At 37.5% G+C, this 26,970-nt stretch overlaps 1 protein-coding gene across 3 annotated transcripts; it reads left to right on the forward strand.

Annotated features, from left to right (window-relative positions):
• The first annotated feature begins 828 nt into the window (after positions 1 to 828).
• On the forward strand, positions 829 to 26,632 carry myom1a (myomesin 1a (skelemin)). 3 transcript variants are annotated; one of them, XM_088310522.1, is made up of 38 exons: positions 829 to 996; positions 2,195 to 2,453; positions 5,276 to 5,425; positions 5,699 to 5,885; positions 5,977 to 6,134; positions 6,309 to 6,401; positions 6,507 to 6,595; positions 7,261 to 7,302; positions 7,562 to 7,723; positions 7,806 to 7,967; positions 8,470 to 8,611; positions 9,317 to 9,516; positions 9,604 to 9,657; positions 10,310 to 10,434; positions 11,135 to 11,318; positions 11,391 to 11,565; positions 12,766 to 12,887; positions 14,934 to 15,130; positions 15,205 to 15,331; positions 16,301 to 16,485; positions 16,556 to 16,670; positions 17,387 to 17,543; positions 17,713 to 17,819; positions 17,995 to 18,039; positions 19,068 to 19,204; positions 19,311 to 19,455; positions 20,014 to 20,073; positions 20,145 to 20,212; positions 20,282 to 20,407; positions 22,036 to 22,119; positions 22,299 to 22,386; positions 23,316 to 23,354; positions 23,464 to 23,569; positions 24,692 to 24,855; positions 24,950 to 24,986; positions 25,159 to 25,181; positions 26,074 to 26,129; positions 26,205 to 26,632. In XM_088310522.1, exons 2-38 carry the CDS (start codon positions 2,242 to 2,244, stop codon positions 26,472 to 26,474), a joined length of 4,593 nt encoding a protein of 1,530 aa, XP_088166648.1. In that variant the 5' UTR covers positions 829 to 996; positions 2,195 to 2,241; the 3' UTR covers positions 26,475 to 26,632. The 3 variants fall into 3 exon arrangements, with proteins under 3 accessions (XP_088166648.1, XP_088166649.1, XP_088166650.1); XM_088310523.1 differs by having other exon boundaries at positions 2,200 to 2,453; XM_088310524.1 differs by lacking the exon at positions 22,036 to 22,119.
• The last annotated feature ends 338 nt before the right edge of the window (positions 26,633 to 26,970 follow it).

Genomic DNA, 26,970 nt, shown 5'->3' on the forward strand with positions numbered 1-26,970 from the left:
TCGACCGCCAGGTTGAAGTATAACACACGGATTTCAGCAATTTTAGTATTAAATGTGTTAAATTATGCACCTTTAGAGAAAAAACGTATTCAAATATATTCAATGATGTGACCAAAACTAACTAAATTTAAGTACATCTGTGTGGATTGTATCACGTAGGTGACACTCGTTGCATGCTAGTTTTATTTCCACAAATTTAATGTAAATCCCGCCACACGACATTCTTCGGTAACTATGAGATAAAAAAAAATTTATGCGTCCAAAAATTGACTACTTTCAGTCACTCTTCTTGACGAACTCCGTTTATTACTGCAGTTACTTGCGGGGGCGCTATTGCACACTTAAACTGGTATTGGAAAGGAAGAAGAAGTCGTCGCTGCACTTTCGCTGAATGGCGGCGATGTCAATTTGAGATAGTAAAACATGGCGTATTAGTTCCGCACAAACACGTGCGTGTGATCAATATTTTAAAAATAAATCATACATATATTATTAAAATAATGTGCGTCACGACCAGCTTGAAAAGCGACCCAAGGACGAAGGAAACAATTCTAGTACTCCGCTATTGTAGTTTCCAAACGCACTTTCGAGTTTTTTTCGTGGTATATATGTGCCCCCCCCCTTGTAAACAATAAAAATCCTAATAATAAAAAAAAATCTTTCTGTATATTCTCGGGAAAATGGTGTGTATAATATAAAAGTCGCAGAAGTTGCAGCGAACCAATTTCCTCTATAAAATGATTGGGGGGGGGGTGGGGTAAGCCAAGGAGCTCTCCTTCTTCTTGTGATCTAAATTTAAATGTGTCCCAGCCTTAAAAGGTCCTGAGGGTGTCTTGGGCGTTCTGCAGAGTGGCAGCATTATTTTTGGTCTGTGGACCACTCTCCTGTCCACTGGCCTTCACCCCTGTTTGCCTTCCCTCGTCCTGGATTTGCTTCACTTAACATTTTTAACATCTCATATTTATCCATTGTTGGATTCCTTGAGACTTGTTTGTGGTAAGTCCTGTATATTTCTTGTATTAAAAAGCAGTTTGTCTGATAAGTTGTGTAATATATAAATTAGAGGTCTTCTGTAGCTGGTTAGTCATGTTACACATTTGCGAATGTTAACATTCTACCCTTGAAATGTGCTGCATAAATTAAGTTGTATTGTATTAATAGGAGGCTGCGTGCTTCATTGTTTTGAAATTACATTAAAAATAAAGAAATATAGTGTTCCTGACTTGCTGAAGTTAAGATTGAGTTATGCAGAAGAGCACTGATAAACGGGCACAACAGAAAGTAATATCAATCTCACAATAATCTAATTATGGAGCAGGAAATTGTGAAATTGTGTAGCAAGCAACCGGATTTCCATAAAACTGGCAACATCTTTTATTTTCATGATCCCTGTATCTGATATATATATATATATATATATATATATATATATATATATATATATATATATATATTATACAAATAATTTTTCTTAGTTTTTGTGTTTTTATGAAACATACATTATTTTAGTTTTAACTATTTAATCACTTCAATGTTATATATGTACAGGTATGTAACTATAAACTAGTGGGCAGCAATTTTCATTTAGTATTTTATCATTTGTAAAGTTCTACATGAACTGAAATATAGTTGCTTATTTTATTTTATGCTGTTCGTGTATTTTAAACTGGCAAGAGTTTTTAAAAATATGTTTTTACATTTTGTATTATCTATATTTCTTAAACATGTAGCATTACTTTTCTGCACAATTTATATTTATTTCACATTTATTTTGAAGTTTAAATTAAATGTTATTTTATTATTTTTTGCTTGTAACAAGGCAGTTACTACATTTTTATTTCATGATGTCTATTGGTATGACATTTTTGTTTATTGATTTTAGCTTGTTTCTTCTTTTTCCCTTTTTTTTCTGAATACTTTCCTCCCACTAAATAGAATTGGAAGTAATTGTATTCAGTAATAAATAGTAGCCATTCCTTCGCACACCTGCAAGATAACACCCTGACATCACAAATACATATACAACAACTACAATTTCATAAATAAATTCACACATTAAAAAACAGCAAACCTACGACTTCAGTAGACTAACAAAACACCACCATGTGCCCATAAAGCAATATACAATGTACAAAAATCAATCTACATTGGTCATAAATCCATCTATGGTGGTAATGATAATGTTTCTTCGTAGAGCAGGTCCAGACGTAAAGTGTGTGACGTTGCGGAGCGGCCCCCAAGATGTCAGAATCAGTGCAAGTTTCACAGAAGGAGCAGCAGCTGCAGCATCGCAAGGAGCAGCATCAGAAGGAGCTTCATCATCGTCATCATCATCGTCATCATCATCGTCAGCAGCAGCATCAGCAGCATCATTATGAGAGCAGCAGTCACTTGAGCACCAAGTCGACCGTCAGCAAGCAGTCCTTCTCCACTTACAAGACCACTACCCGTCGGTAAGAGTGTCCGAAATATCAATTTGAAAGGGACTTCGGGTTGTTTAATGCGATTATTATGAGAAATGCGTGATTTTCAATAGAAACCTTGTACAGTGGTGCGTTCATTTATCAGGAGCGAAAAAAGTACTTATAAGCTTTCTGTTACAGGAACTCAGTTATTCATAATTGTTATACTTACAAATTTCAGTTTTTAAAGCACTGGAAAAAATTAACCAAACTAATATAAAATTAGTACAAAATCACAGATTTTATGTTAACAACACTCAATGTTTATGAGTTTGTGTTGTCATTGTTTTCTTAATTAAAACATTCACCTCAAAACTTTGTTTGAGGTAATTAATTGCCTCAATAAAAATGTCTTTTATACAATATAATAGTTTTCCAATTCATTTTGCCGGTGGTTGTTTTTTTTTTCTATTTTCTCCAAATAGTTAATTGCAGATTACACTCAATAATAATGTCAATGTCCGAAATCTTTAGAGTACAATTTTAATGTTTGGGAACAAATCTCCTTGTTAAAGACATGTTTAATTTGGACCCCAAAAGGCAGAGACAGGTGATAAAAACGGTTCTTCACAAAGGGGGAAAATATTGGTAATGACACCGCCAATGTAGTACAAACCAAACTCATTCACTACCATCCGGGTAAAAATAATAGATCTTTGACGTCTTTAGCCGTCAATGGTAGTGAATGAGTTAAAATCTTTTCTATGTTTTCAAAAGTGTTGGTCAGTGTTTTCGGGAAGATGATGTAGTCCAGAAATCAGTTTGAATCGCCAGATGAGTAGAAGTGGCTAAAGCCAAACTTTGCAGGGTTTTGAACCTCTGGACCTGGATTTGACACATCTGTCTGGTGTCCATTAATGCTAATTCACTCAATTGACCCAAATCCAGTTGTAATTGATTGTTGCAATTTATTTGCTGTCATTGATGATTTTTTTGTCAAAACACTTTGACATTAAGTTGTAATTTTAGCATGTGCTATATAAAGTAATGTTTTATGTAAATATTTCCTTTTTAAAACTATACAATCAAAACTATCAAGTGCTCCTGTTTTATGTCTAGTTTTTCATTTTCTGTCATTTTCATCCGTTAGTGTCGGTTAAAATAGTCTCATGGAAAATCTCCAGCTGAGCAGCTGCATTTGTGTCTCACACAACACAAGTCAATACGACGCGACACGAGTTGACATGTATTGTCGTGTCCTTCACGGAGCAAGTGTGCCACAGTCTCTATAAAGAGGTCAGGAAAGGAATTTGAGCTGGAGTCGAGCGTTGCCAGATACATTCATGACCAGCTGGGCTATTTGTGAAGTCTGACTCGGATATTTAACTGTATTTCAGTGAAGGGACCTTCCCTGAAGTTTGATTACATCGGTCAAAAGCACATTTGAATCAAAGATGCCATTTTTGTGTCCCTTAAAGTAATTTTGACGCTGATTTAAAATGTCTTTTTTTTTTTTAAAGCATGTTCGGAATTTGAGATATTTTATTTTTTTTTTTACATTTGGTTCAAGTGTGGAGGTTGGCTTGTCTGGTACGAAGTGGGAGACAAGCTAAAGATAAAGATGTCCTTTATTAGTCCCACAATGGGGAAATTTGAGCTGGCTCACAAAATTGCAGAAAGTGTTTTTTTTTTTTTTTGCTTTGTTTTATTTTATTTTTTTTTAATACAAATGACACGAGAGTGGAGAAAATGAAACCACTCCTCATTTCGTTTCCACTATATTGCCCAGTGAACAACCACGGATGAGACAAGCATCCCATTGCGATATTTCACGTTTGGTCTAAATGTAGTATGAGGGTCTGCAGAATTACAATATCACCACTTTGTATTTTGAGAGCGAGAGAGACTTCATGACCATGATCATGACACACACCACTTGCACAACAGACGCGGCATCTGTAAAGCTGACGAGAAAATTCAGCATTTTGGCACAGCAGCTAGTAAACAGTCATTTTGATGAATCAAAGTGTATAATCTTGTGTGTTATGAACAAATTCCCTGATCTGTATTAAAATTGAGTAAACATTTATTTAAAAAAAAAAAAAAGATCCCGCCCCTGACACTACTCGTACAATACAATACAACTTTATTTATATAGCGCATTTCACAACAGCTGGAGCTATAGAAGAAATATTTCTTGTATTTCTTTGTGTTATCCTGTTATGTATTTATAAACCCATAACCAAATGGTGTCCGGGGTCAGGCTTAGGTGGACTGAAATACATCTTTCATTTTTACATTCAGGGCCAAAAGATACACTGCATGCATGCCAGATGCCTTAAAAATAAACCCATGCACATTTCGGTCATTGTAATAAGGAGACAGGCACAAGCAGCAAAAAGCAAATGGTGTGTATGAGTAACAGGTGAGATTGAGTCCATCCTAGCGAAACCCAAACTTCAGAACTATGAAGCACATGTGCTTGGCATTTGTGCTAAACACTAGTGCACTGAGTTTCCAAGTGTTTTATTACCATTATTTACCAGTTACTGACTACAGTTATTACCAGTTATTACCATATTATAAATAAATACATTTCAGTGGTGACTTGAGCTAGCGTTGCCTTAGGAAGGTCTGTTTAGCTAATGCTAACAATGCAAAGCCCCGGTCTTGGCATGCTAATGGCTAGCAATCATTCGGATTGAATTTTTTTGTGGGGGTGCTGGAACAGATTAAAGGCATTTCTATTCATTTCAATGGCGAAAGATGATTTGAGATATGAGTGCTTTGAGTTACAACTTACAAGCTTACCGAATGAATTAAACACGTATGTCACGGCACCACTGTTTAATGTTTTCTCTGTTACTTGCAAGCATGAAAACCGATGTGAAGACCGAGAAGAAGGGTCTGGAGCAGGTGGTCAAGTCTTTGAGTCCGCTACCCAAGCGAGCCAAGCGCACCTACCTGGCTACCGATTTGGACAAGGAAGTCATCGGCTATGTGATTCCGATTTTCAGAGCCAAGTGAGTGCCAACCATCTTACAGCACTCATAAAAACGTATTGTATTGTATTAGAACCTTTACAGGGAAACATAAATCGACCTCTTCCAAACTTCTGAATGCACAACTATTCCATGTTTCAGTTCTAATTGCACAACTTGCAGTTCTCACACAAGATGCTTAAAAGCAAAATTCATACTGGAATTTCACCCAAAAGCGCAATGACTCAAACTTTTTGTGACTAGTGTAATTGAGACATGTCCCAGGTTTGTGACAATTATGTTCCCATTGTGAAGCCATGAAGAGGTGCGCGGGTTGATGGAGGCCCGCGAGGACGATGTGACAGAGGAGGGCATCAACTACGTGGCCATGAGGAACCTGTTCGTCCGTGAGGCCGGCGAGGCAATGGAGGTCAGGGTGGAGAAAAAGACCAGGACCACACAAATCCGGGAGTTGGCTGAGCGCGTGCAACTGAACAGTACTGTAAGTAATCCTTTGTCCTTTTTTTTTTTTTTAAAGGAATCTTCATCTTCGTTCATTATCCAAATGCAAATCTCTGTATGTGTGGCCACAGTTGGAAGAGTGGACAGAGTTCCGCAAGAAAATGAACCCGGATAGCCTGACGCACCCACCGGAGATGACCACCAAGCCCCGCGGACAGACTGTGTGGGAGGGCCAGACCATCAGGCTGCACTGCACTGTGGCCGGGTGGCCCAGACCAAGGATTGCCTGGTAATGGAAATAGTTTCTGTTTTCATCATATGAGTACATAAGAGAGAGTTTTGTGGGCACATTGTTTACTGAAAATGGTCTGATTTTGAGGGTTCTGTTGAATACTTCAAATATGTGTGTGTGTGTTTGCGTGTGCGCGTTTGTGTGTGTGTGTGTCTTCGTACTGCATTTAAGGTACAAGAACAATGTGCTGATCGATGCCAAGGCATACCCCGAGAAGTACACTGTGGAGAGCAATTACAACATGCACTACCTGGAGATCAAGAAGTAGGTAATCAACAAGCCTCGTTGACTCAGGCCCCAAAATTTGTGTTCATGTAGGATGAAGTTGAATTAAAAAAAATATATATTTTTTTTTTCTCTCTGCGCCAGCTGCGACTTCCTCGACACGGCCGCATATCGGGTGTCCGCACTCAACGTAAAAGGGGAAATGTCCTGCGTGGCCACTGTGGTTGTCAAACGTAAGTAAATTGCAGTCAACGCTCAATCATTTCCTTTTTCACAAGGGGTGGGCAAAGTATGGCCACATACGCAGCCCGCTCCCTTTTTTGATCCAGCCCAATGACCAAAAATCCAATAATGTACATTTTTATGCAGTTATTTCGCTGACCCCTCCCCCCTCAAATTGGTTGATTTAAAAAAAAAAAAAACGTTTATTTGAAAAATATTTTTAATCCCATTGAATATTTGGTTCTTGATATATTGAAAATAAAATGTTTTTTTAAAAAACTGTTTTATCTATCTATCTATCTATCTATCTATCTATCTATCTATCTATCTATCTCTCTATTTATATATAATATATATATATATATATATATATATATATATCTTTTGACAAGCAAATTAAATTATTAAATTATAAATTAACAATTATTTTTTGTTTCACTTTAAAATAAACAATTTTATTTAACAATTTTTAAGCATTTTATTTAGGTGATTAAATAGTGATGTGTGGAATTGAAGCTCATTAATCAAAGTCAAATATATATAGAGAGAATGAAAACATCCAATGATTGCAAATTATTGTTTTCTAATTTTTTACGCTAAAAAAAAAAGAAATTGTAGCTGGCTCGTCTGTCCAGTTTAACAATCAAATACCGTACGTCTCTTTTCCCTTTTGCAGGCTTCCATGATGACGAAAGAGATTTGAGTGTGACCCAATCTCGTGAGTCAATCCGAGAAACGTCTTAATAATGATTACCATAACACTGTTACATAGAAAGCGTGATTATCTTTAATTGTGTGACTAACTTTCTCAAGATGTAGAAGGGGAAAAGGTTTGGGGAAAAGAATGCTTTTTATGAAGCTTGTTAACTTTAACGCTCGTTGGGGTCGTGGAAGTGACGTACGCACACTGTCAGGACGACGCAGGGTGGCTTAAAAAGTTTCCGTGCGTATTTATGAAAGCATCTCTTGTTTCACAGGTGGCTTCAGCTCCGAGCACGGCGTCACGTTCAAGACCACCATCCTGGACAAATTCAAAGTGGCATATGGTCGCGAGGGTGAGACGCTGAGCCTTGGTTGCACCGTTATTGTGTATCCCACCGTCAAGAACTACAAGCCCGAAGTGGTGTGGTCCAGAAACGGTGAGTTGACTCACTTTGGGGACATTGTTTCCCACCTGTTGTGAGCATGACATCTGAAATTTTTGACTTTCTCCACTCACAGGAGTGCCCCTGAAGGCATCGCAATGGGTGCACTCGCAGTGGGCTGGACAGCGCGCCACCCTTACACTGGTCCACCTCAACAAGGAAGACGAGGGCATGTACACCATGCGTGTCATCACTAAGTCTGGCTATGACACCTACTCTGCCTATGTGTTTGTCAGAGGTAGGTGTGGCTGGTGTTCATTTTTTCTACTGGAATGATATAAAAGAACTAATATCTAACAATTTAGGTCACATTAAACACATTAATCAATTTCAAGATGACTATATGATGCATGCATATGAGGGAAAAATGAAGTGTTTCTTTGAGGAAGGCATTTCTTTTCTGAAGTTGTTGATGTACTTGGCGTTAATTGGGGAACAGGAGGGTAGCCCAAACCCCGATTCATCTAATAAGCCCATTATCTCACAGAGCGGCGAAGGCTTGCAAGTGTTAGCAAAGGTCGCTAATGTTTTTTTCTCAGATGAAAAATAATGCACTCACCAATTTTTGCTGCTCAGTGAGACAGAGACTTTCGGATTTGTGTCCAGAATGCAAACACTTGTATACACGAAGGTGGAAGAAGTAGGTCAGATAAGTCGATACTGAGTAGGTAATAGAAACCAGCCAGATTTAGAAACATGACTGCTCACATATGTGTGTGTGTGTGTTTCCGCTATGCCAGATGCCGACGTGGAAGTGGGGGGGGTCCCTGTAGCCCCCTTGGATGTGCGCTGCCATGATGTCAACAAAGACTACGTGGTGGTGACCTGGAAGCAGCCTGCCGTGGAGGGCAGCAGCCCCATCCTGGGCTACTTCATTGATAGGTAGCTCGCCCCTCCCCACAATCGAACTTCCATTGGGTGCAGGGCCAAATACGGCGGTGCCGTGAGATACAAATGACCCAACTCATTTTTTTCATTTTTCAAGATATGAGCCATCATTTGGCTGATATTTTTGCTTTGATTTGCGAGCCACAAACTTGAGATCCTGGCACTGTCTTGTGACAGTTAATTCAACTCTCACTTCACAATAAATAACAGTATGCTCGATACTATTCATCATATTATTCAAGCTTTTTATGCCTCTCCCAATTGACCCAACATAAAACTAAGAATTACGTGTTACATTACATGTGTTACATGTATTTAAAACAAGAGTGAAAAATCATAGTTTGCATTAGGAAAGTCTGCTTATCTTAATGCTCACGAAAAAGCAAAACATTAGCATCAACAGTTGAGGTTTTCAAAGTGATGGATATTTAGACACAAACGGTGGAGCAACACATATAGACAGATAATACAACAATACTTACGGATATATATTCTTTATTCTTTACTAAAATTGACAAATAATTAAAGTATCTTACTGAATCAATTAGTAAGTAGTAGGAAAACAAGAACTATTCTTCTTTTTTTTTTTTTTTTTTTTTTTTTTTTTTTGCATGACCGCATTATACTGCCTTATGGTGGCCAAGTCCAGTCAAGTCAAGTTTATTTATTTTATAAAACTCAACTGGTGTGTTTTAGTAGGTGTGAGGTGGGAACACACCACTGGGCACAGTGTAACGACGCCCCGGTCAAGTACGCTCGCTTCCCCGTCACGGGCCTGGTGGAGGGCCGCTCTTATGTGTTCAGGGTGACGGCCCTCAACAAGGCGGGGGTGAGCCGTGCGTCACGTATCTCCGACGTAGTGGTCGCCATGGATCCCTTCGACAGGGCCCGCCTCCTTGGTGAAGAACAATATAGACGCTTTTAACACTAAACCAACAAAGTGAACTTCTCAAACTATGAATGTTTTTTTTTCTCCACTCCCGTAGGACCTTCTGCCCCTTGGACTGGTATGATCAAGTTCACAGAGGAGGATCACACTGGTATTTATTTAATTGTTCTTATACGATGCATGTGGAAAGTCTTCACAGCGCTTCACTTTTTCCACATTGTATTTGCCGACAACGAAAATATGCGAGTAATTTATGCCTCCCCTGCTCTCAAGAATGTTTTATAATTACTTAGACGTGGCCAAAAAATTGTGGCAAAACACTACTTTTGTCTAAATGAAACTCCTCAACTCACTTCAACATAGCTCCTTGGCACCAGGATACCACCATTTCTTGCCAAAACTTTATTTTAGTCTAACTCCTCACCTCACAAGATGATTGAAGAAGGCGCCAAAGTAATAGTTTTATTGCTCTGGCCTAACCAGGTTAGTTTTTAAATAACAAATAAATAATAGGCTCCCCAACTAAATTCTGCAAATTGCTGAATTCACAAATGATAAACCGTGCAGGCGTTTACTGTAAGTGCTATTTTCCTCTCAAATTCATACACGGACCCTTTTATGACATTGTGACATTTTTTCTAAAAAACGCAAAACTAGGAAATCACATGCATGTAAGTATTGACAGCCTTTGTCGTGCCATAACATGAAAGCAGTGTGAAGACTTTATCGGATGTACTGGATATTTTTATTTATTTTTTTATCAAAGTATATTCCATCATCATCATCATCTTGATGTGCCCCAGCTGGAGTGGTCCCTGGAGAACCCACTGAAGTCGTGGTTACCGAGGCGACCAAGAGCTACGTGGTGCTTGCCTGGAAGCCGCCTGTCCAAAGGGGTCATGAAGGAGTCATGTATTACATTGAGAAGGTGAGAAGTGCTAGATGAACAGTTATTTGAGGTGACCGGATAGTAGTCAGCATTTAGTTATATTATGAGAATAAAGTCATGATTTTTAGAAAAAAAAAGCATAATTTTAAAACATTATAATAGTTGTCGTCACACCTGACTAGATGTAATTTCATTCAAAAAAATATTTAGGGATCAGTCATCTTGCGAAAATTATATTGAATTAAATCACAATCATACGTGAATGAATTTGTATTTTGGAGTGGTTCATTTTATTAGAATAAAGTTTAAATTAAAAACATTTCATGGAATTTTTTTATTATTATTTTGAGTAATATTTATATTAGAAATTAAAATAACAAAGTAATGTCATTTTAGAAGAAATAAAAAAAACAGTCTTTTGGGAACATTGCAATATTAAAAGATTGATATGATTATTTTATATTTTTTTATATTAATGAAGTAATAGTTAAGTTGACATATTACACGTATTTTTTTTAAAGAAAAAAGTCGTAGGAGAAATTTTATGAGAATAAAGTTGTGACTTTACAAGCAAATGTTGTTATTTCACTACAATATTCGTAATTTTACTGGATCAAATTTGAATATTACATGAATAATGTGGCATTTTTTTGGAAAATAAAATTCTATTTTTCCAGGTCAAAAATCTTACATTTGATTCAAAATATTAAAAATCGCTGTTGGCTGCTATTTGCTTCAGTGCGTATCAGACTCCGACACGTGGCAGAGGGTGAACACCAGCATGCCCGTCAAGTCTCCTCGCTTCGCCCTGTTCGATCTGTCCGAAGGGAAATCGTACAGCTTCCGCGTGCGCTGCTGCAACTCCGCAGGCGTGGGCGAGGCCTCCGAAGCCACGAGCGCCATCACCGTGGGAGATGCTCTCGGTGAGTGGGACGGACAAACATAACAATTATGGAAAGGAACTTCATCGCCATCATCACCGTGCTTCTGTGCAGACCTGCCTTCTTCTCCGGGCACGCCGGTGGCAACCAGGAACACCAGCACCTCCATGGTGGTCTCCTGGGCTGCCTCAAAGGATGTCAAGAACCTTGTGGGCTACTACATTGAATACAGCGTGGTGGGCAGCGACGTCTGGATCCCATGCAACAACAAGCCTGTCAAGCAGACCAGGTAAAACACTTTGGGAAATTTAGTACAAATCATATAGGCTGCTATACATTATTTGGACAAAAGTATAGGGACACCTGGGCCCTATTTTACATATCCTGTGCTACAAGTGATTCATTACTGTAACATAAGGTTGGCCTCTGTAAAGTAAAACAAATACTAAGCTTTGAACACGCTTGAAAATGGAATTTTACGATTCAGATTAAAAGGCACCCCCCCCCCCCCAATTGAGAATAGTGCTTCACTAAATGGATGATTGGATGGATAGTTTTATTAGTGAAGAAGGTTTGTAATTGAAACATTTTCCTTAGAATAAATTTGTAATAATATGAAAATGAATTTGAAAAGTATTTTTTGGAGGACAATATCATAATCTAGTAAATGTTTATAAGATAAAAAGTAATTTTACAAGACTTTGGCATAAAGTTTTTTTATGCATGAATTTTATGAGACAATAAAATATAAATATGCAAGAAGAAAGTTGTAAATTTACGACGAGGGGAAAAGGGGTTGCAATTTTACAACATTTAAGTCAGAATGTTGAGAGAATTAAATTGACATGTTTCCTGAAAAAATTGGGAATAAAAAATGATAATTTTCCGAAAACTTTACACTTTTATGCAAATAAAGTTGGGTATTTTCACAAATAAGTGGAGAATAAAGTGGTACTTTTTAAGAGATAGTCTCAATTTTCTCAGAATCAAATCGTACATCTATGAGATTTAAGTTGTGATATAGTCCTATTTATTTATAAAAAAAAAAATCTAATTCTGAAAAATAAAAGTATGTGGTTGAAGTACTTTTGAGAAAATAAATTATAATTTTACGAGGCTAAAGTTGAAAGTATACAGGAATAAAATGGGAACATAGCGATCATTAATGAAAGAGGTACACTGCCTTAATCCTTTTATAAATTTATAAATGTCATTCCTGTTAGATGCTTATCGTCCCGCTTTTCCTTCTTTTCCATTTTCCATTCTGGGTGGCATCACAAAAGAAAAAAAAGAAAATCCCCTCGAAAAACAAAATGGTGAAGGTGAACTCCAAACTGCAGCACATTAGTCTCCCGTTGTGTTAGGAAACGCCAAGCCATCCCCATTATCACCACTGCTGTGCCACACTTTCAAATTGCATCTTGTAATGTATAATGCAATAACAGGAAAAAAAACACTTCACAATCCTTGTTTTGTGGCTCATGTTCAGGTTCGTGTGTCACGGCCTCACCAGTGAGACGACGTGTGTATTCCGAGTGAAGGCGGTCAACGCCGCCGGCTACAGCTTGAGTTCGGCGGCTTCGCAGCCAGATCTGGTGCGGGCGGCCATTTGTGAGTCTCCTCGCCATTATTCTTTAATTTGATTGGCCTTTAGTCTTTCTCACTCTCACCATCTGCGCTCCAACTTCATCAACTTTTAATATACTGCTGAGAACACATTTTTCCCCTTTTTACGTTCATGTGCTTTGACTGTGCTCCTTCTGTTTTTTTTTTCATCACTAAGTGGAAAGCTTTACTTAAAAATTTCACCAACCTTATCGTCTTCATATGATTTCTTCTGACTTGATATGGTCTGAGATGGCATGTTTGGCTTGCTTCTTCTCTTTAAGGTGACCTATTATGGAAAATTCATTCTTTAATTGCTTTTATCCAAATAGTTGTCTCTCTGCCTACCCACTCGTCTATTGTGAAATGAAACATTATTAAGAAAGAAAACAAGCTTTGGTGGTTGCAAAGATTATTGTTCGCTTCTCATAAGTGAAACTTGCATGTCGCTGGCATCAGGCCAAAACCTTGAGAGCCAGCCATTTTCAACCCTTGAGATTGGTCAATAATGTGTAATAGGAACACTCACTCGTGTGGACTGACCAATAATATAGATTTTTAAAAAATATGAAATTCACCAAATTGTGAGGTTTTGGCCCGACATTTTGACAACAAAATGCTGCAGTCATGTTATTAAGACAACTCAGAGCTGTTTTAAATTTGTAAACCGAAATGCTTAATATGTCTCCTTTAAGAATAGTGTCCGCTGGCTTTTATGTGCATGTGCATCACTAAAACCTGGCTTTTTTTTTTTTTGGCCCACTTCTGTGTGGTGTCGATGTTGACGTAGCTGTGTGCTAACTCTTCAGGAGGCCTGGTTGGTGCATGGACAAGGTGAAAAAGGCTAAAATCATACTTTAAGAGCATGAAGCTTATGAGTCAAGCTTCTGTGTAAGTACTTTATCCATTATAATGGCCACTTAAAACGTGTGCGTGTGCGTGTTTGCGTGTGTGTGTGTGTGTGTGCGCGCGCTCAAAGCATGTTACGGGTTTAAGATATAGCGGACCATTAAAAATAAAAAAAAAAATAAAAGAATTTGTGATTTGTGAGGCAGAAACTTCTTACCAGAGTGGCAAGTATTTTTTTTTTTAGAATTTGTTTAGAAAAAGTTTCAATCTTATGAGAAAAAACAAATTGTATTTGAAAAAATGGAACACCATTTCTGAAGTTATTTTCTTGTAATCTATAAGAAATAGTCATATTAAGGGAATAAAATGAGAATGGAAAAAAATAAAATCATAACCTTGTGGTGAAAACATTCACATGTATAAAGTTGGATTCATTTTCTCAAGATTTTTTTTTTGCACAAAAACGAATACAGTAGTAATAATGCAAAGAGTTGTAATTTTGTAAGAATTATGTCATATTTGTTTGTATAATTCAAATTATCAGATGGCAATAAAATCTGAATCTTACCAGAATAACTTTTTTTTTCAACAACAAAGTCACTAACATGAATAAAAGCACAATGCTGTAAGATTATTTTTATTTAAATAGTCATAATATTGCTAAAATAAAACATATATAAAATTAACATAAAAAAAGTTGTATTATTATAAAAAACAAGTTTTATTTATTTGTATCGATCTTTTAATCTTGTGACAATGAAACCAAAAAGTTTCTTAAATTTATGGGAAAAAAATCTGGATTCTTATACATATATAATATACGAATATGAAAATATATAAATTATGTGATTTTAGAAGAATCAAATTAGAATCTTTCAATAAAAAGACAATCTAAAGAAAAGGAAGTTGTAATTTTACAAGACTGAACCAGGAAAAAGTCAATCTCACAGGGATGAACTCCTCATTTGTCTTGCAACATACCGACTTTATTCTCACCCCAAAAAAAAAAAAAAAATTTGCATAGTTCTGTTGGCATTCGTAAGTATTCAAAAGAGAAGCTAACAAAAGTACGGTAGCCTTAACAAATTGCAAAAACACATTTAAACTGCATGTGAGTGAGATCCACTGGCCCATCCATCTAGGATCATTTGTAAGATCGCATAAATAAACAAGAGTATCCTGTACATGTGTTATACATGCCAGCCGTTCCTGCGATGCCAACCGGTGTGCGCCTGCTGGAGGCTCACAGGGACACCATGGTGCTGAGCTGGAGCGAGCCGACCAACACCGGAGGAGCTGACATCAGAGGATACTTTGTGGACTACAGGACCGTGAAGGGAAACGTGGTCAGCAAGTGGCATGAGCTCAACCTCCACGCCTTGACCACCAACTCCTATAAGGTGAGCTCAAGCGCAAACCCTTTTTCCCCTAGTCTGTTTTCACGCTCCACTCGTCTGCATCTGTTTCTGCTCAGGTGGAGAACTTGAAGGAGAATGTAGTTTACCAGTTCCAGGTGCGCGCCATGAACATGGCAGGTGTGAGCGATGGCTCGGTGCCCAGTGCGCCTTTGAAATGCCAAGAGTGGACCCTCACTGTGCCAGGTAGAGGACCACGGGGGCACTATAAAAAAACGATTTTTTTTTCATTTGTTTCATCTGTTCTAAAGCATTGTTACTGACAACAAAGATAATTATACATTAAAACAACATTTTATTAACATACATTTCTTTCAGCCATCTTAAACATTTGTATTCAACAACAACAAATGTACCGAGCAGAGCAATATAAAATAACACAGTGACCTAATAAAAATGGTCCACATGCTTTAAAATGTAAACCTAATAGTTTTGAAGTAGAATACGTATCTTTGTAAACGAAAAACATCTGTTAAATTCATTGCCGACTCAGCATTTTCCTCAATCGTTAGGAAAACGTGAATGCTACGTTTTTTTGAAGACTGCAAGTTTTCATGATGTCAACAAAAATGTACTTTAGGTGCATCGAGCACTAAATTGACTTAAATATTTATGAAATTGTAATTTATGTGTTTTAATTTGTGTTCAAATTTCCCGCTAATTTAGATTGCACCATATGCTAATTGAAGACTCAAAACTGCCTTCAATTGAATTTGAATTGACTAGAATATCCCATTGGGTGGTCGTGGGGTTTTTCCACACCGCAACAACGAGGCACTCTAAAATGTGCCATGCCAGCCCTAAACTTCAGAAAGATGCGTTTTCAGGCTGTAGTCATCGTTGGTTAGCAAAATAACTATAAATCGCAGTAGCACTAGATCACCGTTGGTGCAAACTAAGGCACCCACATTTTTATATCGTGGGGGAGGGTGACTCATGCAGCTGGATTCCAAAGTATGTCAAGCGGCCCCCCCCAAAAAAAATCAGGAAAGTGAAATCCTGCTCTATATTCACAACTACATTGTTTTCAAACGCATATTCTGTTCTTTGAATTATCTTCTTTCCGCAAATATGTGTGCGTTAAGCTATGAAAGTGGATGACCGTATCGATGCAAAATGTTCATAAAATGCCCACCAATGGTTTCCTCATCCAAGGTTCTCCGGGTGGTCTCCACGTTCTGGAGGTCCGGGACTCCTCCATGGTGGTCTTGTGGGAGGCGCCTTCATTCGATGGCCGCTCTCCCGTCAATGGCTACTATTTGGACTTTAAGGAAGCATCAGCCGGGGAGGAAGGCTGGACGGCTGCCCACGAGAAGGCCAACAAGTCCACGTTCATGAAAGTGAGGAGCACTTAGATGCATTTGGAAATGAAGAGAGAGAACCTCTTTATGAGTGTTGTTGTTGTTCCAGGTGACCGGGCTACAGGCTGCTGCATCCTATGTCTTCCGCGTGCTTGCTCAAAACCTCGCAGGTGTGGGAAATCCCTCCGCTGTCTTGGGTCCCATCCTGGCCGAGAGTCGCCCCGGTGAGTGCAATTGTTAAATCTTGTTGTGAAAATCTCAAGAAAGTCCAAACATCTTTTGTACACTAAAAAATGTAATTAAAAATCTCACCAAATTAAAAACGACACCAAATGTTCAAAAATATTACACAAACAAAAATAGATTAAATAAATAATCTAATTAAACAAAATTGTTAACATTTTAGTTGAATATAAAAGTGAATCTGAATATTTCAAAAATGATAATAAAATTTTATTTATACATTAAAAATGACAATTGTTAATTTAAAAATCGGATTAAGAGTATTTAAATTGAAAAAAATGACTGAAGACGCTATTACATCAGTGCTTCTGGGGGGCATGAAATGTTTTCTTTTTTTGCGGGAGGGTGAGAAAAATAATGGAGAAGTACTATATTAAATGAAAAAAATAGACAACAATGAATAAATATTGCATAAGAAAAAACTAAATGAAATATTGAATCAAATAATAATCATATCCAAAAAATAATTAGATTGTTTTTTTGTATAAAAAATAAGTGTATTGAATTAAAAATTATGCAAAAATAAATTGAAAATGTAATAAAATAAAGATTAAATACAAATGTATTTAAATTGAAAATTACTCAAACAAATGAATAAATCATTTTATTCTCAAAAAAAAGACAATAATAAAATAATGATTAAATGTTTAAATACATTTTTCTTTAATAAAATGACGCTCTATTTATGTCCCCGCAGGCACCAAGGAGATGTATGTGGATGTGGACGACGATGGTGTGATCTCCATGGTCTTTGAGTGTCCCGAGATGAGTGAAGGTTGCGAGTTTGTTTGGTCCAAGAACTATGAGGCCATCACAGACACTTCCGGACTGACCATCGTCAACGAGAAGGGCAGGTGGGCATCAATTTCCACTTCTCAAGGGTTTGCAGCAGGGTTCTATACTTGGTCCATCAATCGATGACACCGGACTGGAGTGCACCGTGGTGGAAACGCGGCTAGAGATGGCCAATCAATCATGGAGTATCTCTCATCAACTTCTTATTTGGCATCCTCAATTTTCCAGGTCTAGAGCTATCTTGAACAACCCCTCCCAGGAGGATCTGGGCATTTTCTCCTGCGTCGTCACCAACATGGAGGGCGTCTCGTCCAGCTATCAGGTTTCAGACGAAGGTGAGCCGTGTACCCAAATGCACTTGTGTGTTGTTGGGCGTGTGGAGAGCGGCTTTGTAACTGATACGCGCAATTCCCAGCTGCCAGACAAATGGAAAGTGGCACTCTGTGCTATGAGGAAAATGCTGAGGTTGTGACAGTCACCTCTTTGTTCTGCACTTGATGTTGTTGACAGGTCTGATGCGTCTGCTGGACATCAGCCACGACCACAAGTTCCCTGGTGAATATGCAGCACCATCAATAACACAGCCTTCATCTCATTTCACTCATCACATCGCACCACATTCCATCATTCCGTGACATTGCTCAATACAGGATACTTTAATGTATTGACGTATTGAACTAAAAAAGTTATTTTTAGTCCTATCTATTCACATAGTTGTTTTTATGTTTTTTCAGTCTTTTTCTCTGAATTTATTTACCGGTAGTTATGTTCTAATTTTTTTTTTATGATTTCTTTCTATCTTTAAATTTTTTTTAATTTTTTTTTTAATTTCTTTTTATTTTATTATTGTTTTCATTTATTATTTTTCCCCATTAGTATTTATTTGTAATTAATTTATTTATTCATTTATTTATATAAAGAAAACTCTAGATATTTTGTAAGTTTAAAGTCTGTCTGTTCTTATATTTTTATTTTTATGTATTTATTTTATAATCTAACTTTTAATCCTTGTTTGGTTATCTTTAAGGCATTTTAATCTATTTATTTAATGTATTTTTTTAAATGAATTATATTTTTTATTTTTTAATCATTGATTCATTCATTTATAAGTTATCGTTGTTTTTATTGTTTCTCTCCTTATATGTATTTTATTTATTTTTACAATTTCACTTTATGACCAGTGCCATTTGGAATTTGTACCACAGTCCAAACCGTTACCAACATAAAACCTTTTAATAACTTTACAGTAATAGTAATAGTTATTAGACAAGCATAATGTACAGTACCAGTAGTTAAGTTGAACCCCATAAATTTGTTAAAAACAATGAAACAGTCTTTAAACACGTATCAAATGGAACAAACCACTAATGCAATTTCAAACACACACATACAACACTCAAACATGTTGGCCAGTAGTAGCAAGCATGAGACACTAAAGTCTGGCAGCGTTGACAGAATAAACCCACACAATCCTAACGTAACATAGAAAGCTACCAAATCAAAAGCAGTAACGAGGTACAACTGTATACAAAAAGCATGTGTTCATGTCTGCTACTGACTCTGCTATTTTTGTTTGTCCTCAGTTATTCCCTTTAAGAACGAAATGGCCATGGATTTGCAAGAGAAGGGCAGAGTACGCTTCTGGACTCAGATGGATAAGTTCAGCAAAGACTGTCAAGTAGAGTGCGTTTTTAACGACGCCACCATTCAACAAGGAGACGTAAGAGCCAAACCTATTGTTTTTTTTGTTTTTTTTTTACATATTGTCCACAAAGTCAAAGAGCCACTTTTTTAATTTTTTTTGTAATTTTTATGTTGGTTTGCAGAAATACACGATGAACTTTGACAAGACCACTGGCATCATCGAAATGTTCATGGACTCCCTAGAAGTCGCCGACGAGGGAACGTTCACTTTCAATTTGGTAGACGGCAAAGCAAAGGGCACCACCAGCCTGGTGCTTATTGGCGAAGGTACTACACACGGCAAATATGAAGCAGAGTTTTTACAAAAAGGAGCCGTCATTCAGACAATTTTTTTCTAGGGCTTGCAAGCACAAACCTGAGATACGAGTGCTGTAGGTTGGCAGTGAGCCTAATTCAATTCATTTCACAATAATGTGTGGCAAATATTTGCTAAATAATCAAAGTGCCACTCCTTATTGAAATTTACGGTCTAACCAACTCAAATTAAAACCAAAAGAATTATACGTTCTGTTTTTTAAACTATCACACAGATTTTCCATAGGAATGTCTGCTAAGCTTAATGCTAACAAAAGTGCAAAACATGGCTGCACAGGGTTGAGGGCCGACAATTTTTATGAACAAGTCTAGTGAGCCGGAGGGCAGGGGACTGACCAGCGAAAAAGGGTCAAGTGCCCAGCTCTGCAAAGCAATCCTAGTACATTGTACTGTATAAACTTCTGGTCACATTTGCATGTTCTTTTTTTTCTGTATTTAACGTGTGTCCATTGAGGGGCAGAAGAAGAACAGATTTCCCCTCTTTTGAAACGTTGCTGTTCTTATGTGCAGAGTTCAAAGAGCTGCAGAAGAAGTCCCAGTTTGAGAGAGCCGAATGGCTCAGGAAACAAGGTACAAGCGCATCCTCTCATAATCAGTCATATATATGCGTGTGTGTTTGATTGACACGTTTGCGTCCACAGGTCCTCACTTTATCAAGTACCTGGACTTCACCATCACGCCGCAGTGTGACGTGCTTCTGCAATGCACGGTAAAGACAAAAATGAGCAACAGATGAACAAATTGTTTTGTGAGAACACGTCCTCAATTTTCTCCGCAGGTAGCAAACATGAAGGCGGACACGGAGATCATCTGGTACAAGGATAGCCTCTCGATCGGCAAGCATGATGAGGCCGCCAAGAAGCTGGAGAAGAAGGACGACGTGCTGACCTTTAATATCGGAAAGGTTGGCCAACCACAGGGGAATGTGCTTCCGTTTTGTCCAGCTATATTCTTGCACACAAATGCGTAAATGACGAAACTGCTTTTAGTGAAACTTATCATGCAACGCACTCTTTGGCCTAAAGTATTGGAACACGGCTCTTTAAGTTACAAATTTACAGTAAAGTAAAGAGCATTAGCTAATTTAATATCGAGTAGCCTACCACCACTAATTAGAAGAGGTTCTAAACCCTCCCCTGGTGGTCAAGGATAGACGGAGCTGCTGGTGCACCTTCAATCACTGTCACTCAGGGTTGAGACAATTGACAGTTAGCAAACTCTACATTGTCATTCGCTGACTCCCACGTCACTCAACACGATAATTTATATGCATAAAGCTTTAACATCAATAGATAAGCAGTTCAAAAATTGCTTTATAAAAGGAATGCATAGTCGCCACTTGTTGGATTTAGTCTATGGCAGGGGTCGTCTGGAAAGTAATCCCCACGCTAAACAGGGATTACTGTATTCTTTGTGTAATTTCTGAACAATTAGTTTTCTATTCTTAGTGTACAGTTTAGTATTTATCTTCAATAGTTTGCTGTTTTCTGTATGTCTAATATTCGTGTATTATGTCTATTTGTGTATTTCTCTGCTTGTATTCTAATACTGTGTTTTTGTATTTTCTAATAGTTTTTTAAAATGACCCTTGCTCTATTTTTGTCCAATATATTTGTCTAATCCAATAGTTGAGTAATTTTTTTCCATTTTTTTTAATGTTAGCTTTTTCATAAAGTTTTCTTGTCTGTAATATTTTTCCCCGACATTTTTTGCATTTTTCATCGTAACATTAATATATTTTTTTCTAATATTTTTTGGGATTTTTTTTTATTATTCTCTAACCGTTATCCATTTTTTTCATAAATGTTTGGATTTGCATCTTATGTTTTTTTTTTTTAATTTTGTCTGGTATTGTTAATTATTATATATTTTTCTCGTTTTCTTTTTCCCCAATTTTGTTTTTTAAAATATTCTTGTATATTTCTATAATATTTTGGATTTTTTTCTGTTATGTATTTTAAAATTTCTCATAACATTTTACTTTTAAATAGTCCCTTATAGCTGTGTAGTTTTATTTTACAAAAATACTTATTCAATTATTTTTCTATTTTTTCCCATGCTCCATAAAGTGCTAACACATTAATTATATTTTCTATATTTTTCATCTAATCATTTGTTGAATGTTTGTGGGTTTAGATACGTTTAGGTTTAGAGCATTATTGCTCATTTGAGATTGAATCAGGTGGACCGTACCTACTGTTCTCGCTCATAACATCGAAACAGAGTAATGACACTGATAAACATAATTTTTCTCTCTATTTTTTTTTTTAAATATGAAGCCTTCTTACTACTTCCTCACCATCATTTCTTGTTGAAAACAGCTAGGTGTCCCAATACCTTTGTCCAACATTGTGCGTTTCATAATGGGAGTTATTTCCAAACATACGCTGAGAGGAAGCAGTTTGTTGTCCGTGCGCTTCTGTTTCATCATTAACACTGTTTTCATAAAGTCACATTATCATCCATCTTGTGCTGTTGTCTGTTGCCATTAATGTGCTCATGTGTCTTAATTCGCTGTGGGTTATTAAACAGGACACGCAGGCACAAAGTGAAGAGATAGAGCCGCCCGCTGAGGACGCTTCGCTGCCGTTGTTGCTGCCGCCGCCAAGACCCAAAGTCTGGACCATTTGGCTGTTGATGCTTTTTTCATTTATTTCATGCTACCATTCCATTGTTTGCCATGTCGCGTCAGCAGCGTTGTCTTGTTTGTTAAGCCGACTGTGCAGTTATTAAAGAAGCTCCGTCAGTGGACGCCAACTATTTTCTCTCTTAACATAAACGCTTTTGCTCCTCAGATTTGCAAGAGTGACATGGGCATCTACGAAGTGTACCTAAGGGATGAGCGAGGCCAAGACAAGAGCAGGTTCGATATGACTAATGAAGGTAAGAGCACGAACAGGAATCCCACATTCCATTCACAAAACATTCTAATGTAAATCAATGAATAAGGGAATTATTTTCTCTCCGATGTTGTAACACTGCTGTTCATTTTGGACTTGTTTCCTGGTCTATTGTGCTATAACATTTCTGTACGGTATCGTCAAGTATTAATTGAATCCTGGAAAATTAATTTGGAGTCATATAATTGCTTTGTATTTACTTTGAGTTAATAATCACTTATTTGATTTGTATAAAAAATATGTTTTTAAATGTTTGTGTTCATCATCTGCGTATTTTTGGTCTAATTTGTTCGCATTATCTACACATTTTAAATCGCAGTTATGTAATTTTTGTATTTATTCGTAAAGTGTATTTTTCTCTAATTTGTGCATTGTTTTATCTGTGTATTTTTTGCATATATATATATATATATATATATATATATATATATATATATATATATATATATTACATTTTCATTTTAGTCAAGTCATTTTTTCATTTAATGTGTTTTTCTAATATTTACAATATTTGTATTTGTGTTTTTTGTCTCAATATTTGGGGGGTTTCTGGTATTGTATTCTATTCGAATTGTGGGTGAGGGGGTTTTTGGCATATTTCTGTTTGTCTAACAAATAGATGGTTTTTTTCCCTAAAATTTCATTTTTGCCCTAATATTTGGTTATTTGTAATCTGAATGTTTTGTATTTTCTCCTTTTTATATAACATTTTTTTTCATAATGTTTAAATTATTATGAATTAAATACATTTCGTTTAACTGACCGTGCAGCGGGTGCACGCTGCTTTTTGCTCGGGAGGCAAGTCTCTTCACACCGTGACTAAACCAGGCTCACAAATTGCCGAGTTCATTCTGTACAAAGTGGCGCATGCTACTTTCCAGCAGTGCGTTATCCTTTTCTGTTTTTCTCTAGACTACCAGACTGTGATGAACGAGTTATTCAGGGTGATTGGTGAGTCTTTTAAGTGCACATACCAGCTCTAATGATGGATGTATTCAGTGATAATTACAATTAACTATGATAAACACTTGTTCTATGATGTTTGATTTTCTCCCTGCAGCCAACTCCTCCTCTCAAATCGAAGTCATCAGCACAGAACACGGCATCATCCTCTCCTCCAACGTCACATATTACCACGAGGATCAGCGCATCAACTGGCTGCACAAGTACGTTCATAGTGAATTAACATTTCAGGAAAACGCTATTTATTTTATGCTCTAAATGTGTTTACTAAAGCATACTTCTTATGTATGTATTATGCTGACTCGGGATGTTCAATACCACTTTCTTTCAACACCAATATCATCAGAAAAAAGCTGCAGTGTTGTCTTTTTACAAGTCTTTTATTTTCCAAACTCCCATCATACATCACACACACACTCTCACACCATGTCCCAACTGCTCGAGTCAACTCCTAAAGCCTTCAAAGCCCGCATCGGAAAAACACGAATCAGTGTCGCCTTCGATGACAATGAGAAAAATCGGCAATATGCAACAAAACTGAAAATCCAGCAAAGAATTTGCAAAACAAATTACCTGGAGGTGTTTGTGAACTCACAGCAAAGCAATAACTTATTTTAACATCATCCTGAAGAATTCCGAACCATTCTAGTCTCCACATATTTACTTGTTGAGTACTCACCCATACCGAGTACAGAGACCTCTAGTGCTTTTGATAAGATTTTTTTTAGCCTTAAGTATCTTAGCTGGTATCGGCAGACTCCATAAGTACCTGATACCTTAAAATAATGCCATATCGCTTGATACCGATAACTGGGATCAGTAATTGAACATTTAAATGTTCCTTATGGGGGTCATCTTACCTCACTCTTTACTTTTTTGTGTGTGTGTGTGTGTGAGGGGGGGGGGGGGTTCTTATGAATGGATGTTTGTCATTTCCATTCATTTTAATGGAAAACGGTGATTTGAGAGCCAAGTGTTTTGAGTTAAGAGTGTGTTTATGGAACAAATTCAACCTGTATATGGAGGTACCACTGTACCTAAATACAGGGAAAGATGGACTACTTTCTCTACCCAGGTTGCTGTCTTGCTGTACGTTAGCATACCAATTTTTTAGCATTTTTTTGAGCGGCCCCTTTTAAAATTAGTCACCCCCGCCCCAAAAATAGATGACCGGCCGGCCCAGAGGGCCCATTTATCCAGTCCAGTCTTAACAAAAGGCCTACTGTAGTGAAATGGAAGTTCAGCAAATCCATTACTTGGCTAACTCACCAAGTCTCATCAAACCAACCGTTCAAAAAAGATTGTTTTGTTCCTACACTACCAAGGGACGCTAAGATCGCCACTTCAGAGCGCGTGAAGGTGGGAGTGACGGGTGAGAAGCTGTGGCTCAAGATCAACGAGCCCAACGAAAAGGACAAGGGCAGATACACCATCGACCTGTTTGATGGCAAGGATGGTATCAAGCGCACGTTTGAACTGTCTGGACAAGGTAACTTTTTTTCTTCTAGTTTCAAATTTAATTTTCTGGTTGTTTATTATTAGACGCAGTATGATTAATGTGTGCATGTGTCTCCTTACTGCAGCATGGGAGGAAGCGTTTGAGGAATTCCAAAGGCTCAAGTGAGTAAACAAATTCATGTGATTGACTGCAAATAAATGCTTCCAGGTGGCCTGAACTGAAAGTAACCCCCTCTAAGTGCTTTCAGAGTGCATTTCCTGCCATTGCACACATTTTTTATTCTTTTGAGACGCTTCTGACATTGTGGCTCTGCTTTTTCCCTTCCTTCTGTAGGGCGGCAGCCATCGCAGAGAGAAGTAAGTTGAGCTTATGCCAAATGTCACTTTCTTTCAGACTTTTTGAGTTACAAGTGTTTCCTAAATCCATTAGCTGAACCGCTTATATGAGAAAACCACTTAAACATGTCAAAAAAAAAAAGTATATATGCTGGAATAATGATTATCTCATCTCAGTTTAGTTACACAGTGTGAAGTCTGAGCCTTTTAGTTGAACACAAACTTTGTTTATTTTGGCACAGGTAAATTGTTCATTCTGCCACGGTGGAAGAGACTTTATTTTTTAAGAAATTGTTCTCATACGCTGTCAATTTACAGTGGCACCACGATATTAGTTTAATTTAAAAATTTACAGTAATGACATAATTAAATCGAGCGTAAGGAAATCAAACCTTTTTTGCCACGTTTTACTTCAATTCAGTGGACATTGTGTAGCCTCTTCGGATGTGTGCACCTTGGCCACCAGGGGGCAGTATAATACGGACATCCAGATATGCCCAGCCACGGCTCAGCCTCTCAGTAAGCAGCAGTAATAGTTATCGTTCTTCACAGAGAATAAAAAAATAACAATGAGTAGCAATGTGATAAATGGCCGAATTTTATAAAAAACAACTTAAGAGTTTTACAGCATACATGCAAATACTACTTTCCTGGTTAACAAAACACATTACAAAAATGTTTGGGGGAGGCTGGAGTATTTTCATTTATTTTAATGAAAGATGATGTTTGTCTCCTAGTGTGACCTATATTTTTTTCCTACCACTTTTTTTCTGCTGTCCATTTGGGCTACATCTTTAATTTATTCTGCAATTCATTAGGAGCATGGCATCATCTATCAGAGAACTGGAAATATGACTCCAGCAAGCCCATAAACAAATACCAAACACATTCTCCCATATTTTTATATGCATAGATCGCGCTCGTGTCATTGGAGGTCTTCCGGACGTGGTTGCCATCCAAGAGGGCAAGGTAACCTACCTAATCTGGCATCTTTCATATTGCATTAACTCCATTCCTTACTGGGTATTTTTTTTCCTCCTCCAGTCTCTTAACCTGACCGGCAACGTGTGGGGCGAGCCCACGCCTGAGGTGAGCTGGACCAAGAACGAGCGGGAGCTGTTGCCCAATGAGCGCTACGTGCTCAAGTTCGAGCACGGCAAGTACGCCAGCATCGCTATCGACTCCGTCACCCGCGCCGACTCGGGCAAGTATGCATTGGTGGTGCGCAACAAGTATGGAACGGAGGCCGGCCTGTTTACTGTCAGCGTGTACAACCCGGAGGAGGATGAACACTGTGAGCAGGAAAAGAAATAGGACTTATGGTGCAAAGTGGAAGAGAGAATAGTCGGGTGATTGACGGCAACGCAAAGGCAAGCAAAGCAGTGTTTTCTTAGCATGTCAGTATTTTAAGTAACCTTTGAAAACAGGATGCTACTGTGACGAAAGAAAAACAATAAAAAAAACTTCTGATAGCTTAATCCACTCTTTGTTTCATCATTAAAAAATGATTACGTGTGCATTGGGGTGGGCAACCTTCAACACGTGGGTAAATAAATGGCCCATCAAAGTGTCTCTCAACAAACAAATCAAACCTCAAGATAACTGTAACGGAAAAAGGACAAAACCCCACAAATGTTCATAATAAGGAATGATAAACATTTATTTGTGTCATATGTTTGCATGACATTGGCAGACTTGTGGGTTAGCACATCTGCCTCACAGCAGTGAGGTTTTGGCTTTTTATTCTGTATTTTCTTAGGTATTTTTCTTTTCTTGAACGTCTGGCATTTTAATGCATTTGTTTATAATA

This window comes from Idiotropiscis lumnitzeri, chromosome 12 (genome assembly GCF_059441095.1).
Source record: "Idiotropiscis lumnitzeri isolate Australia: NSW breed Sydney's pygmy pipehorse chromosome 12, RoL_Ilum_1.0, whole genome shotgun sequence".
Classification (NCBI taxonomy): domain Eukaryota; kingdom Metazoa; phylum Chordata; class Actinopteri; order Syngnathiformes; family Syngnathidae; genus Idiotropiscis; species Idiotropiscis lumnitzeri.